We start from the raw sequence: 14,971 nt of genomic DNA, 5'->3' as shown, positions 1-14,971 counted from the left end.
CAAAGATTCTGAAGCGTGATCATCGAACAATCAAGTGTTTCATTCAAAATAGTCAACAGGGTCGCAAGAAGCGTGTGGAAAAACCAAGGCGCCAAATAACTGCCCATGAACTGAGAAAAGTCAAGCGTGCAGCTGCCAAGATGCCACTTGCCACCAGTTTGGCCATATTTCAGAGCTGCAACATCACTGGAGTGCCCAAAAGCACAAGGTGTGCAATACTCAGAGACATGGCCAAGGTAAGAAAGGCTGAAAGACGACCACCACTGAACAAGACACACAAGCTGAAACCAAGACTGGGCCAAGAAATATCTCAAGACTGATTTTTATAAGGTTTATGGACTGATGAAATGAGAGTGAGTCTTGATGGGCCAGATGGATGGGCCCGTGGCTGGATTGGTAAAGGGCAGAGAGCTCCAGTCCGACTCAGACGCCAGCAAGGTGGAGGTGGAGTACTGGTTTGGGCTGGTATCATCAAAGATGAGCTTGTGGGGCCTTTTCGGGTTGAGGATGGAGTCAAGCTCAACTCCCAGTCCTACTGCCAGTTTCTGGAAGACACCTTCTTCAAGCAGTGGTACAGGAAGAAGTCTGCATCCTTCAAGAAAAACATGATTTTCATGCAGGACAATGCTCCATCACACGCGTCCAAGTACTCCACAGCGTGGCTGGCAAGAAAGGGTATAAAAGAAGAAAAACTAATGACATGGCCACCTTGTTCACCTGATCTGAGCCCCATTGAGAACCTGTGGTCCATCATCAAATGTGAGATTTACAAGGAGGGAAAACAGTACACCTCTCTGAACAGTGTCTGGGAGGCTGTGGTTGCTGCTGCACGCAATGTTGATGGTGAACAGATCAAAACACTGACAGAATCCATGGATGGCAGGCTTTTGAGTGTCCTTGCAAAGAAAGGTGGCTATATTGGTCGCTGATTTGTTTTGTTTTTGAATGTCAGAAATGTATATTTGTGAATGTGGAGATGTTATATTGGTGTCACTGGTAAAAATAAATAATTGAAATGGGTATATATTTGTTTTTTGTTAAGTTGCCTAATAATTATGCACAGTAATAGTCACCTGCACACACAGATATCCCCCTAAAATAGCTAAAACTAAAAACTACTTCCAAAAACATTCAGCTTTGATATTAATGAGTTTTTTGGGTTCATTGAGAACATGGTTGTTGTTCAATAATAAAATTATTCCTCAAAAATACAACTTGCCTAATAATTCTGCACTCCCTGTACTTGAATTCCACTTTTGAAATAAAATAAAATGAAGAGCTGCTTTTCACTGTGAAATTGATCGTTTCCAGTCTGGGAAATTACATGTCTTTGATCTATAAATACAGTCTTTACAAAAAGATATCAATTAATATGCATTAGTGAGAGAAGTACCTACTTTATTCAAGGTTTAGAGGCTATTTTATATTATTTGCATAGTTCCCACACTACAGAGTGAGTACAATACCCAGTTGTTGTCTGCCCAGAATGATTCAGAGGATCACTAGCTTACATTTTATAAGAGTGTAAAGAGATAAGACTCCCTTAGAAAATGGCTTAATATTCAGAGGACCGTCTAAAGCCATGTGGTGGAGTCTCTATTCATACAGAGGGATATGGGAAATGAGCAAAAACCAAACAGAGCACCAGCACATCTGTAATCCTGATTATTTTTAATCAAAATGTTACAAGAATTTCAGACATAACATTTATTTTGCATTTTCATAAAAATATATACAATAAATCATTGCTAATCCCTAACAAACCATCACAGCTATTATAACTTGAGTTTGCTAACAGAAACCTCTTTGTTTTTCTTCTTCTTCTTTGAAGGCTGGTCCTTTGCGCTTTTGATCTGACTTTTGACCTGGTCCTGCAGCTGAGAGAAGAACGCTTGAGAGGACCGCAGAGCCTTGTCCTTCCCCTCGTCCTGAAACAGGAACACTTGGTTAGTAAAGTCACCTCAGGAACATCTGCAGCATAAAGTAGGAATTTGTGTAATGTTTACAACAAAAGCCTTCCTTAAAGGTGTGGTGTGTCTGAGAAGTGGAAAAGGCTGACTAATTGTTTGCTAAAAATAGATTACCCAGTCTGTGATGGCACTACATAGTTAAAACATGAGTTAATCCATAGAGCACAACCTGCTGAAGTTCAAACTGTGCATCAGAATGAGGAACACCGGTGACTTTGAACGTGACACAGTCGTTGACTCTGAGAATATTCTGAAGCTGCTGATCTACTGGGATTTTCCCCAAACAATGTCTAGTATTACAGAGAATGGTCCGAATAAGATCAAAATATCCAGTCAGCAGTAGTTCCATGTGTGAAAATGGCATGTTGATGTAAGAGGATAACGAACTGGTAGGAAGGCAACAGTAACTCACAGAACTGCTCGCTACCACTAAAGCCCCGTTTCCACTGGTAGCTACTCAGATCGACTCGCAACAGTTCGCCACAGTTTAAGTGTGACGTCGTCAGACTACATGCCACCGATTGGCCTGTCAGGGGGTCACTCCATGAGTCATTAGATTATCTCATTCATGAAAATCAAAACTGCCATTTTTTAAACCCAGCTAGGAGGGAAATGGCTACAAATAATGCCGGTGCCTCCCGAGTCTGACGGAAAGCCATAGACCGAGTAGCAGGTATATTCTTGCCTCGACATCCACCTTTGTTGTAGGGTTCACGTCTCAAACTAATCACGGGATGCTTGGCCATGTTGCTATGACAATGACCACACACATTAGGTGGTACACTATTGTATTGGAAAACCAGTCGATCCCAATCAAGTCGTGGCGAACAGTGGCAAGTCGATCCATGTAGATACTAATGGAAAAAGGGGCTTAAGGTATGCAGAAGAGCATCTCTGAACGCACAACTCGTTGAACTTTGAAGCAGCAGAAGATCACACTGGGTGCTGCTCCGGTACGGACATGAAACTGAGGCTGCAGTTTTCAGAGGCTCAAGAAAATTGAACCACAGAACATTGTAAAAATGTTGTCTCGTCTGATGAGTCTTGATTTCTGCTGCATCACACAGATGGTTGCGTGGCTGGTTATAAACAACATGAAACAGGGCTGTAGAGTGTGACCAATTTGGTCGCAAATGTGACCTAATTTCTCAATGGTGTGACTAAAAAAAACATCCTAGGTCGCACCGGTGCGACCAGGCGTTCGAGTTACTAAAAAAAAAAAAAAAAAGTCTCCACATCTCTGAAAGTCTCTGTGTGGCCAACAGCAGACAACATTGAGCCCAAATCATGGTGTAAACCAATCTGAGGTAGTCAAGGGTAGAACCTCTCAGATGATGTCAGCGAAGCACCTTAAGCACAATAACTTTTTCAGTACCGTATTTTTCTGACTAGAAGGCACACTTAAAATCCTTTAATTTCCTTTGTTTAAAAAAAAAAAAAAAAAAAAAAAAAAAAAAAAAAGCATCACATTGGTGTTTAGTGATATTTAGACTTAGTTGTATCATATGAATAATGATTACTTTCTCCTGTGTGCATCTTTAAAGCACTTCCAAACATTTATAACGTTGATCTGACAGAACTCTGAGCAGGTTGATGACGACTTCCTACCGAGAGCAGCAGAGTGAAGCGAGATCAGGCACTCACCTTGAGTATCGTCGCTTTTCCTCCTTTTGTGACTTTCTTGAGGGTTTCTGTCACTTGAGCCTTCGATGGCTTTTTGTTCTCCTCTGTTTTATTGGCCTCTTTAAGTTTCTGTTTCTTTTCCTTCTCTTTGATCTTCAATCGCTTAACCTTCTTTTTGTTGCGCCTCTCACGTTTCTTGTCTGTTGATGTCTTCTCTGTCGCTCCCAGCAAATCTCCCGCTTTGTTCTTCTCCTTTGGTTGGAGGAGAGGATTGTTAGACAAAATCCTCATATGAAAATAATGGACTTCTGTACATGGATTGAAGACTAACCTTGATTTCTTCTGGTGCGAGTAGCGTAGCATCACTAGTGCTGACAGGAGCCACCTCCTCCATTGTAATGGATGGCAAATTAGACACCACTTTGACCTCAGGAACGGGCTATGGACAAAAGCAAACATGAATACAAAATGAATCAGAAACCTTTTACCTTTCACAGTACAGCACTGTGTAAATATACATTCAGTTTATCCAACAATAATTACAGCTTAAATTAAAGACTACAATCACGTTGGGACAGGTTTTTAAAGAACCATGCACCTGAGAAACTGCAGAGTATCTAGTTTTAGTCACTGCTAGCAGGAAAAACTCACCGGCTTAGGTGTGAAGTGGAAGTTGGAAAGAGCATCTAACTTTAGGAAGAGTGTGTCCATAAGCTTCTGAATTTCTACATGGGCTGGGTTCTCCTCCTCCTCCGTTTTTTGCTGAAATTACAAAAGATGATAATAATAATACAATGAATATTTGAGGAAATGCTTCATATGTGTCAAAGTTCTAATGAAAACAAGAAAAAAAGTCAAACCTGATTCTGCTTGAGATATTCTTGCTCATAGATTTCTGCTAAACTCTGCTTGCTCTTCTCATGGTCCAACGTGAGCCTCTTCTTGTACTCAAACACCTCCTCCTTAGGCTTCTCTTTGCGAACCACGTCATCGAAAGCCTTCCAGAAACACAAGTATAAGTAACTAGGTTATTCATTATAATAATATAAAAAATGAATAATAATAATAAAAAAATACTGGTTACTGTTACTAACTTGGTCTTTAATTCTCTGTTTGATGATGTCTTCCAGCTGTAGTGTAGTTTCTTCTGTGATTGCAGGGGCTGAAAAAACAAATGAGAAATTTTACTCTATGATTTGACATAATAAGGCTGCTATTAATTATTCAAACTAAAGCATGCACAAACAGAGTGGGAGTTTGGGAGGTGCTGGGTGGTCACTAACCCGTCCTGGACGTCTGCTCAAACGCCACGTCTTCCTCCAGCATGCTGTTTTCAGGACGGGTCTGTGCAGTTACTTCTCCGGACAGCTGCCAGGGTTTCTCTGCTAAAGCTGCTTTCTCTAGCTCTTCAATCTTCTGGGACATCTGCAGGTTACAGCAAATGCAGGATTGCACAGTCACCAACAGTGAACTAAAAATCAGCCCTGTTGGGTCAATGTTGGGTACCCATGATCTGTGCTCCTTCAGGTACAGGTGAGACATTCAATCGAAGGAGGCAGGTAAGGAGTTAAACTAATCTCCACTCTGAAGCAACTACCAACAAGAGTGAAGGACGCCGTTCACTAATGTGATACGTTGGGAAATTTACACTATAGGATCACCTATAGTGCAAGAATCTGAAATTTATGATTTCAAAACAAATAAACAAACAAACAAAAAGTGGTATTAGCACTCCGGCAGATTTAAAGAGTGTACTCACACAAAGCAATCAGTATCGTGCCTAAACCCCCAAATTCTAGTTCATTCGTCAAGTGTGATCGCTGCTCCCCACTGTTTAGTTCAACTCAGGCCTGATACAGATGGATGCAACTACATCATCATCATTCACTGGTTTCTGAACTCCTGATACCTCGAAATGAGAGTTTTCACCCTTGCCATCTCGGTGTTTTAAAACCAGATGAGATGAGGGGTGGATCTGACTGTGAAACCACAAGTAAATCGCCTAATAAGCTGTCAATCACAAGCCAATGAGCATAACCTGGATAATTCTCCTTTCTGACAAACACAATGACCAAAATTAATCAGCAAAGTGTTTACAGAGGTTCATTTACTTGTAGACTTGAATAGGATTTTAAGTCTTTCTGCAACCACAACTATGCCACCTGGGGGCCATTCAAAAGAATGCAAGTTTAATGGGGCCTTTTAAATACATCTATAACACATGTGAGAGGACACATGCATCCTAGAATTATGAACTGTGCTCTACAAGAGCACTTTTAAGAGTTTTACGTGCATGAAAGAGCAAGCACGATACAAGACAACCACACTTAGTGTGAGCACACCCTCAGTCCTCTTGTGATTTAACACTTTATTTTGCTTTTTATTATTCTGGAGGGCTTACAGCTGCATCCTCTTAAGTCAAACAGGGATAAATTGGAATCAAATTAAAAAACTTGCTCCAACTTGCTGTGTTGGATATGTTAATCAAACCAGAGACATCTAAAACCTCGTTTCAGTTGCATTTCATTTACCTTTTCTTGCCGTTTCTCAAACGATGATTTTGCTTCAGACTTGGCTGAGCCTTTGGCTTTTCCTCCCAAAATGTCCTCCACATCCTCTCCCTCGCTGTCTTCATCATCCGAGAGATTAAAGGTCACTTTCTTATGAGACGACCTAGACTGACCCCTCTCCTCTTCCCTGCCAAAGTGCAGACACGAACATGGTGAAATTGACTTCTCCCACACATAACTGCACGTTTTATAATTTTTGATTGCACTTACTCATCATCACCCTCCTCTTCGCCATCATAGTCGTCATCTATTACTTCTTCACCTTCCTCCTGGCTTTCATCCACGCTGTCATCCTCTCCATCTGACGGGTCGTCTGTTTTAGCGGGTTCGCTGTCCACGGCGTCAAAGAAGTCCTTGTACTTGAGATTCCTGGAGCTCTTCACCTGTCGGTATAAAGAACAATCAACATATTTGCTGTAGTTTGAACTATTGGGAGGCAAAAAAAAATGAGTGGAAAATGTGTGATAAGTTACATACAGTATTTTTCTTTTGCTTTTTGGTGGAAATGATTTGCTCTAGGTCAAGATCATCATCCTCATCTGAGGGCAGATCCTGAAAATAGTCTACGTCATCTTCATCCTCCTTTCCCTCGCGCTTGTCCATATCATCCAAAAATGCCTCCATCTCTGACAGTTTAAAGAACTTATCATCAACCTCAGAGGGCACCACTTTTGCTTTGGATGCCTTCCTTCCTGTATCCTTCTTCTGTTTCTCTTTTTTCTCCAGAGCATCCACATCAAAATCCAAATCAGAGTCATCCTCTGTGTTATCGTCTTCCTCCACAGCCATTTTCTTTGTCCGTCTCGGTGGTTCCAATTCTTGTTCCTCCTCCTCTTCTTCATCGTCATCATTATCTGCTGATGCTCCTTCTTCTTCTTGACCACTCTCTTCCTGCTCCTCTTCCTCCAGCACAGTTAACGTCTCATCTGCTAAAGCTTCGTCTATGGTGTTTTTAAAGTGTTTCAGTACAGCTTTGTTCTGCAGCTCTAGCTCCTGCCAAATCTGTTCTTCATCAAAATTTTCCACAACCAGCTGACCTAGCGGGCTTCCTGTATAATGTCCAGGTTCCTGAGCTTTGTGGAGGTCATACAGAGTCTTAGTGATGGAGGTAAAGTCTGTTGCCACTTCATCTTGAAGGCTGCAAAGATGAAAAGACACAGAATTAGTCGGGTATGTCTTATGATGCGATATTGGGGGGGAAATTTGTTGTTGTTGTTTTTATTAAATAACTGAATTGGATGAAAGTCTGTGGTTTATTTGTTAATGTGTTGGTACAAAAACAAAACCACTACATTTCATCCATACATCTTCTACCGCTTATCTGGGTTCAGGTCGCAGGGGCAGCAGTCTAATCAGAGAAGACTTCCCTCACCACCTCTTGCAGCTTATCCAGATGGGTGCAATCACATCCGTGACCTCGTTCTTTCGGTCACTGCCCAGAGCTCGTGACCATAAGTGAGGGCAGGAATGTAAATCGATCGGTAATCCAAACTTCATTTTTAGGCTCAGCTCTCTCTTCACCACAACAAACCGACAGACTATCCGCATCACTGCTGATGCCGCTTCAATCCATCTGCCAGTCTCCTCCTCCCCTCATTCATGCTTAAACTCTTCCACTTGGGGCAGCAACTTGCCCCATGGGACTGTTTCATCCTTCAAATTATTGATTTAGTTGCCATGGGATGATGTGGCCTGTGGTTTTGGGCTGGCTCTAAGATCACTACTATACCACATACAGTCTAGAAGTGCACGTTTTGCCACTTTTCAGCAATTTTCTTCTCTTGTTTCAGTAGCTCAGAATGAAGTGAAAATTTGATACAGAAAATCATATTTTTATGACTGCAGCAGTAGCATTCGACATAAATTACTACAGTTGCCACTCCAAAAAGCAATGAAATGCCACAATTTGGGATTGATTAACAATTTTCCTGTATTACGCCGACTTTTGGGCTCCTCAAGAAAAAGCTGTGCTCTGTGTGTGTGTGTGTGTGTGTGTGTGTGTGTGATCCAGGCCTCCCACACCAAAACAGCATTGTGCTTATTTGTTAAACTGCTTAAGCAGCTCCAGCACCAAGAGCTCAGGCCTTTTTTGACTACTGGGCTTTGAGATGTGCCGTCTATGGCAAACCTGTGGAATCAGTCCTGTTCTGTTGGGAAAAACTTCCCTGTCTGATTGTGGAAATTCAGTAGGGCTTCTCCACCATTTTATTCATACAAGTTGTCTCCCGTTTGGTGAGGGGTCTTAACCCCCATTTGAAATACGGTAACACAGACTTGTGTGCACAAATGCATATACCGTACTAGATATTTACTTCATTCAAGACATTTGAAGTTTTACATTTTCTAACAGGTGTGGACTTTCTGAGTCTAAATCAGGATTGACAAACATGATATGCAATGAATAAACATCTGGTGTGTCACAGCAGTTGGTAGTCTAACACACGTCAGTTATTACAAGCACATCATCTTTGTTTTCTTTTCTTTATTTTTTTTTACGTAGCTCTACAGACAGCTTACAGTAATGACCTAACTTTTATTTTATGAGCATAAATGTTACTGCAGTTGGATACGCTCATACCATGAAGATCTGTTTAAAGGTGTAGCAATCCCCAAATGCGTGAGCCAGCTGATTTTAGGAACATAAAGCGACTAAATGTTTCTACATGAAGCAAAAAGGAGAAACTCGCCTAATCATTTATATCTTACCAAAACCTCGACGTATAAACGTGTTGTCAGGTAAATGTGTTAATGCTGTGCTAACGCTACAGTTAGCTTCAGCTAGCTGGAGCGAATTTATAAAAATATTTAACAGCTTCTTCAAAAGATTTAAAAAAAATTACTCAACGCAAACAACAAACACTTACCCGAGGAAGTTTTCTGGCTGTGCTGTGTTGGCATTTATTTTCTTTACACACTCTTCCAGAACACCGAGCACATCTCCACTAGCCATGATTGTCCCCACATGTGTGGCTGTCTGTGTCGCACGTAAACAGGCTCACCGAGAAACCGCTCTGTACCTGCCACTTGGTTCCGGGGAACGAACATGGCGTCCGCCGTGCTGAAGGTTGCAGGTCTGTGTCAACAATTATTCAGCTTCGAAATTTTCGCTATTAAGTTCACTGTTCTGCAAACGATAAACGATGATACTAAGCTTCGTTATAGTGAGCTGTAATTTTTTTCGGAAGCTCAAACGAGCCCGCAAAGTTGACGAACATAAACAATGTTTACGTTACATCATGAACCAGAAGCACTCAAAAAGCGCAAACCTCCGCCAAGGCAGCTCACTCTGTATACAGTATTTACTTTTAAGGGAGTAGTATTGTATTTTCTCTATATTCAGTTATTTTCTTTGTTCTTTTCAAATATACTTTAGGAAGTTTGTAGTGCAGCAAAAAGGCTTTTGTTATTTGCCGCCTTGAAACCCATTTGAATATAGTTGGCATAATTTTGAGTATCATTTTTTATGTGGATATAGTACATGTGTAGCATTTATTTCAGTGGTTCCTAAAATGTTTAGCAATACATGTCAGGTGAAAAAAGTCTTTGATCAAACTAGTTTTTACTTTTGTTTTCCAATAAAATAGCTCCACATAGCGTTGTTATCACCTCTCAATCAATTCAGTCTATCAGGCTATCAATTGATCAATCAATTGACCTTGAAGGTGACACATTTGAAATCTTTACAATCTGCTTTCTCCATGTTTACAATACACAGGACAATCATAAGAATTATAGTTTCTAAGTTACAAAGCTTTTTGTGAATTTGTGACCAATAAATCATTACGCTGACCTTGGTGGATGTAAGCCAAGTTAACATGACCCCACGCTACACCCCTACAAAGTTTTATCATTCACTTCAAGCTGTTGCGTTTACAGACAGAGATGCTTGGCCAAGGTACCTATTAACTTCCTAACTACTAACTTAAGCCAAAGCCATACCATGAAGTAACTTCACACTGGAGCATTTTATTCCAAGATTTTTGTATGGCAAGGAGATGTGTGTAAAATTATATGGGTACTGTTATTTACTCTCTGAAACACAGGGTTGACCTAATAACCTAATTATATGTATATGTTCAGTACATAAACAGCAGGTTTCCCAGACAGGGATTAAGCCTTGTCTGAGACTAGGAGAAGAATTCAAAGATGACCTCCAATGAAGGCAAAAACAAGATTATGGCCTGGGAAACAAAAGATTGCTCTTATAGTAATAAAACAAAGATTATTGATATGTTCTCCTGATACTTCAGCTTTAAAATAAAAAACTAAGTATCATCAGTAAAAAACTATGTCTTCATAAGGAGACGGTAGGTTTATTTTACAACATAACTCAATAAAGTCATTTGAAAGTATGAAACACTTTATTGAGTTGAATGAATGGTAAGGTGCAGAAAAGCCAAAATGAGGGTATTATTTTATGCTCAGTATGAGCACTTTACTTTAAAAAGTCGTCTTTAAGGAATTGCCCTGTCGATTGGTCGTAGGAGGAAGGGAAGCCTAATCATTTTAATTTGAAAAGTCTTTCTTTCACAAATTAGTGTTATTCATGTTTACATTAAGTCAGCAAGCATCAAACAGAACACCAAACGGTAAAGATTGGTCTATTTATTATTTATACGATCTAAAACCAACAGTCAGTCACACAAAGGAGAACAGATTTGGGAGTGCAGGAAGCATAGGATTTAAATATCATTAATGTAACTCGGGACTTGGTCCAGAATATACAGCATACATCAAAGCTACTCGAGTAGAAACAACAAACACAGCTGATCTCTTTGTATTTTAATTTCATATTTAGCGGCGGGTGTTTCCAGATGCTCTCGCGTCGCGCTCCGGAGGGCACATTCAACAACGGTGCCCCTCCATCAGGGTGTTCCCGCGTCTCTGTGGAAGCTGGGCAGGCTTAACCACATCGCCATCGCTGTCCCCGACATGGAGAAGGCCACGGCGCTGTATCGGGACGTGCTGGGGGCCACGGTGAGTGAGAAGGTGCCCCTGCCCGATCATGGTGTCTACACTGTGTTCGTGGAGCTCGGCAACACCAAGCTGGAGCTGCTCCATCCTCTCGGAGAGAAGAGCCCCATCTCGGGCTTCTTGTTGAAAAACAAGTCAGGAGGAATGCATCACATTTGTATCGAGGTGAGACGGCGATGACAGGGGAGAGCTTTTATTACATTTTTGCATGGCTCTGCTTCATTTATCTGTTCACGTGACCCCAAATTCACGAGACTGAATTCAGAATTTGTTCATTTTCGTACTTCCTCTTGTCTACGTCTACTGTGACGTGTATATAATGAATGAGTGTACTGGTTTAAAGCATTAGTTGCACTAGTGTTTTATGAGACAATCCTTGCCTTCTGGTTCATATTCATTTTCCTTTTGCTCTGAGGATGTGCTGCAGCAAAATCTTTCTCTCGTGTTTTATGAGGATTGTGAGTCAGAATGGCCCAAAGAAAACATGCTTTCCTTCAGACTGTGACATGGTATTTATAAGAAACTGTTGTGTTGCATTTGTTGTGTTGTGAACCGGTGTAGTAGTATGGCTATTTGGTACATATAAATACATATGATATGACCTGGGATGACCACACGATTATCTTTGCTTGTGTTTTTATTTTAAGATCTACTCTGAATTTACAAATACCCATCATAAGGTAATAATTTAAAAGACGGAAACTAACAAATTAATCTAAAAATGAACATCTTCAAACACTAAAAACTGAAAAATAATTGTCATCACTGACCATGAGAATGGCCTAATGTAATATTATGAATTTACTAAATTACATAAAGTAAAATAACTTTTTTTTTAAAAAAGCAGTTCAGCTTTTGCAGAAATCATAATTACTACGTGTATCGAAGCTTAAAAAGTATTTAGGAATAATTATCTAGGGCCTGTGTGAGTGTAGTAGAGTTTGTTGTTAGTGTTATGTGTTCATGTCAGACAACAAATGTCAGTGTTGTTGTTGGTCCTATAAATCCAGTAACAGCTTGTCCCAAATTATGTGACTCAGCACGGGGGGCCTGTGCGTTAGTTTGCAGTGTTATGAGAGTTGACACTCAGTTGTGATCATTTTTAACCCTAATGATAACAAGTGAATTGAACAATAATGTTTTGTTCCCCCTATGACTGCAGGTAGACGACATTAGCGCTGTGATAGCCGACCTAAAAACCAAGAACATCAGAATGCTTTCGGCGGAGCCGCGGATAGGTGCTCACGGCAAACCGGTCATGTTTCTCCATCCTAAAGACTGTGACGGTGTGCTGGTGGAGCTTGAAGAAGCGTGAAACATCACATCCTGCTGTTGACTGAGAGTTTTCCAGGCAGTTTGATGATCAGAGTGATAGCGGGGATTGTTCCTTATAGCACTTCTGCTTTTGGAAAAACAGTTCTTCTTTGTATGGAATAAAGTTTTATGTGGTACATTAACATGTGATGTATTAGTATGCGGTGTGTTGTTCTAACAGCTTCCCCTAAAGTGTTTGTGATAGAAATTTGATATTTCCCATATCTGCTAATTTGTGACATACAGTAAATGGTGGCTTTCTTAGATACAGCACTGGGTTGGACTTCCTCTTGGGTTCAGAGCATGAATTCAACAAGGTGCTGGAATCATTCGTCACAGATTTTGGTCCATATTGACATGATAGCATTTTTTGTCAGCTCATCCACAACGTCAATCTCTCATTCCACCACATCCAAAAGGTGCTCTGTTGGACTGAGATCTGGATGGTGACTCTGGAGGCCATTTGAGTACAGTCAGCTCACTGTCATGTTCAAGAAAACAATTTGCGATAATTTGAGCTTCGCGACATGTAAGATATCCTGCTGTAAGCAGCCATCAGACGATGGCACACTGGTGTTTAAAAGATGCTCAATTGGTAAAAAGAGTCCCAATAAAATCTCTCCATCACTGTTACAAAACCAGCAGTCTGAACAACTAATACTGACCCTACCATCTAAATACTGAAGCAGAAATTGAAAGGCAATGTTTTTCCAGTTTTGGTGAGCCTGTGAATTGCAGCCTTAGCACTCTGGTCATTCTTCTTTGAACTCTTGCATTAGGACTTTTTTCACCCACAGAAAATTCTTAAAGCATTCATAGTTAAAGGATTTGTTGTAATGTAAATATCCAGACTTTACTTAACTTCACTAGTAGACAGAAGTGCATTTACAAAGTATGTAAGAGGAAAACGCTAAGATAAAATTAGCACCTAAATAAATAGAGAACACAGACTATCAATATCAACGTCTATGAAGACAATTATGCTTTTAAAGAAAAGAGAGCTTGAGAGAAAATTGAGTAGATCAACTCCTGAAAATCTCAGACCACCACATCTAACACCAACAACCATATTATGTTTAAAGTCACTGACGCTCAGTTTGAACCTCAGGTCATTTTGACGATGTCTACATAAGTTGCTGCCACGTGATTGGCTGGTAAGATTTACAGTAGGAAGCAGCTGAACAGATTTTCTCACTAACATGAATTCACTTTTGCATTTTGACTGACATGGTTTAAATTGGACTACTCTGATGCATTGATTACTGTTTAATCCCTTTAAATTTTGAACTAGTTCTGAATAAAATATGTTGATAATATATTTTTAAATGCAAATCAAGCCAGGCAGCACGGTGGCACGGTGGTTAGCACTGTTGCCGCACAGCAAGAAGGTCCTGAGTTCAATTCCACCATCAGGCCGGGATCTTTCTGTGTGGAGTTTGCATGTTCTCCCCGTGTTTGCGTGGGTTCTCTCCGGGTACTCCGGCTTCCTCCCACCGTCCAAAGACATGCAGCTTGTGGGGATAGGTTAATTGATTAATCCAAATTGTCACTAGGTGTGAATGTGTGAGTGTGAATGGTTGTCTGTCCCTGTGTGTTAGCCCTGCGACAGACTGGCGACCTGTCCAGGGTGTACCCTGCCTCTCGCCCTATGACAGCTGGGATAGGCTCCAGCGCCCCCCGCGACCCTGAAAAGGATAAGCGGAAGCGAATGGATGGATGCAAATCAAGCCATAAAAAAATAAATCTTAAGTTTGTTTTAGGTGAAGCCCAAATACGTTCATTTCATTTAGGCTAATTAACACATTTCCCTGGCATACATTATCCTGCATTTAGTAACTTGCAGTTTTTTTCCATTATGGCAGCTTGTAAGGCATTCTTCCGCCTTGCTGACACCTTTACTCTTGCCACCAACGCTGTTGTTAGTCTTGCTGGCTGTAACTCACCACTGGAGGGAGTCACAATTAATACCAGAGCGCACAGTCTCTATCCTTGGAAGAAAACATGTATGCGACTGCAAAACAGAGGGAACTGCTGATGACGCAGATAGACTCTCGGACATTTCATCTTGATTTCCTGTACAAGCTTTGCTCAAGCTGGAAATCCCCAGATTAGTTTCGTAAACTTTGAGGGATAAAATAAAATAAAATACTGAGGGAGCTTGAGAACGTAAATTTGAAAAACTTGGACAACAAACTGCCAATTAGTATAACATCAAGGTGCTTATTTGGGATTTCTGGTGGGTACGTTTCAGGAGAATTGAGGCTCTCTGAAAACTGTTTACGTTCAGCTAAACTGACTATTTTGCTTGTTTATGCTAAAACAAGAATTGCTGCCAGACTTTAAACTACCAGTTGCTGAAAAATTTAAACGGACCTGACATTTGTGCCATTTAGCTCCAACGTGTGTGAATTTTTTATCTGAAGGCAATCAGCTGCAGTTTATTTTCTCTGGAGAAGGAACTGAAACAGATTGATGTTTGGTGTAGGCAGGTTTTTTTGCACTTTTACCATCACAGAAACA

The 14,971-nt window shown here is 40.7% G+C and overlaps 2 protein-coding genes across 2 annotated transcripts; one reads left to right on the top strand and one right to left on the bottom strand.

Moving 5' to 3' along the window:
- Positions 1 to 1,641: 1,641 nt before the first annotated feature.
- On the bottom strand, positions 1,642 to 9,189 carry mphosph10 (M-phase phosphoprotein 10 (U3 small nucleolar ribonucleoprotein)). The gene is made up of 11 exons (XM_086289001.1): positions 9,028 to 9,189; positions 6,641 to 7,301; positions 6,374 to 6,546; positions 6,125 to 6,290; positions 4,877 to 5,018; positions 4,688 to 4,755; positions 4,454 to 4,591; positions 4,245 to 4,355; positions 3,925 to 4,032; positions 3,615 to 3,845; positions 1,642 to 1,928 (listed from the first exon to the last, which is right to left on the bottom strand). Exons 1-11 carry the CDS (start codon positions 9,111 to 9,113, stop codon positions 1,776 to 1,778), a joined length of 2,037 nt encoding a protein of 678 aa, XP_086145127.1. The 5' UTR covers positions 9,114 to 9,189; the 3' UTR covers positions 1,642 to 1,775.
- mcee (methylmalonyl CoA epimerase) lies at positions 9,090 to 12,721 on the top strand. The gene is made up of 3 exons (XM_086289026.1): positions 9,090 to 9,234; positions 10,962 to 11,302; positions 12,300 to 12,721. Exons 1-3 carry the CDS (start codon positions 9,207 to 9,209, stop codon positions 12,450 to 12,452), a joined length of 522 nt encoding a protein of 173 aa, XP_086145152.1. The 5' UTR covers positions 9,090 to 9,206; the 3' UTR covers positions 12,453 to 12,721.
- The last annotated feature ends 2,250 nt before the right edge of the window (positions 12,722 to 14,971 follow it).

The sequence above is a fragment of the Aulonocara sp. 'chitande type north' Nkhata Bay genome, linkage group LG1 (assembly GCF_057382095.1).
Source record: "Aulonocara sp. 'chitande type north' Nkhata Bay isolate Kocher_YH1m ecotype deep benthic linkage group LG1, A_spYH_male_GT1.1, whole genome shotgun sequence".
Lineage (NCBI taxonomy): Eukaryota > Metazoa > Chordata > Actinopteri > Cichliformes > Cichlidae > Aulonocara > Aulonocara sp. 'chitande type north' Nkhata Bay.
The sequence above is the reverse complement of the archived record's forward strand: the minus strand, read 5'-3'. Positions and strand labels throughout refer to the sequence as shown.

What these genes read in the sequence shown, in the direction of transcription:
- mphosph10 (XM_086289001.1), bottom strand. Translation starts at nt 9,113, where the DNA reads ATGGCTAGTGGAGATGTGCTCGGTGTTCTGGAAGAGTGTGTAAAGAAA. An exon ending in TGAGCAGACGTCCAGGACGG is followed by an intron (nt 4,756 to 4,876) that starts GTTAGTGACCAC and finishes TTGTTTTTTCAG; the next exon opens with CCCCTGCAATCACAGAAGAA. An exon ending in TCGCACCAGAAGAAATCAAG is followed by an intron (nt 3,846 to 3,924) that starts GTTAGTCTTCAA and finishes CTCCAACCAAAG; the next exon opens with GAGAAGAACAAAGCGGGAGA.
- mcee (XM_086289026.1), top strand. Translation starts at nt 9,207, where the DNA reads ATGGCGTCCGCCGTGCTGAAGGTTGCAG. An exon ending in CGCCGTGCTGAAGGTTGCAG is followed by an intron (nt 9,235 to 10,961) that starts GTCTGTGTCAAC and finishes TTTCATATTTAG; the next exon opens with CGGCGGGTGTTTCCAGATGC. An exon ending in TGCATCACATTTGTATCGAG is followed by an intron (nt 11,303 to 12,299) that starts GTGAGACGGCGA and finishes CTATGACTGCAG; the next exon opens with GTAGACGACATTAGCGCTGT.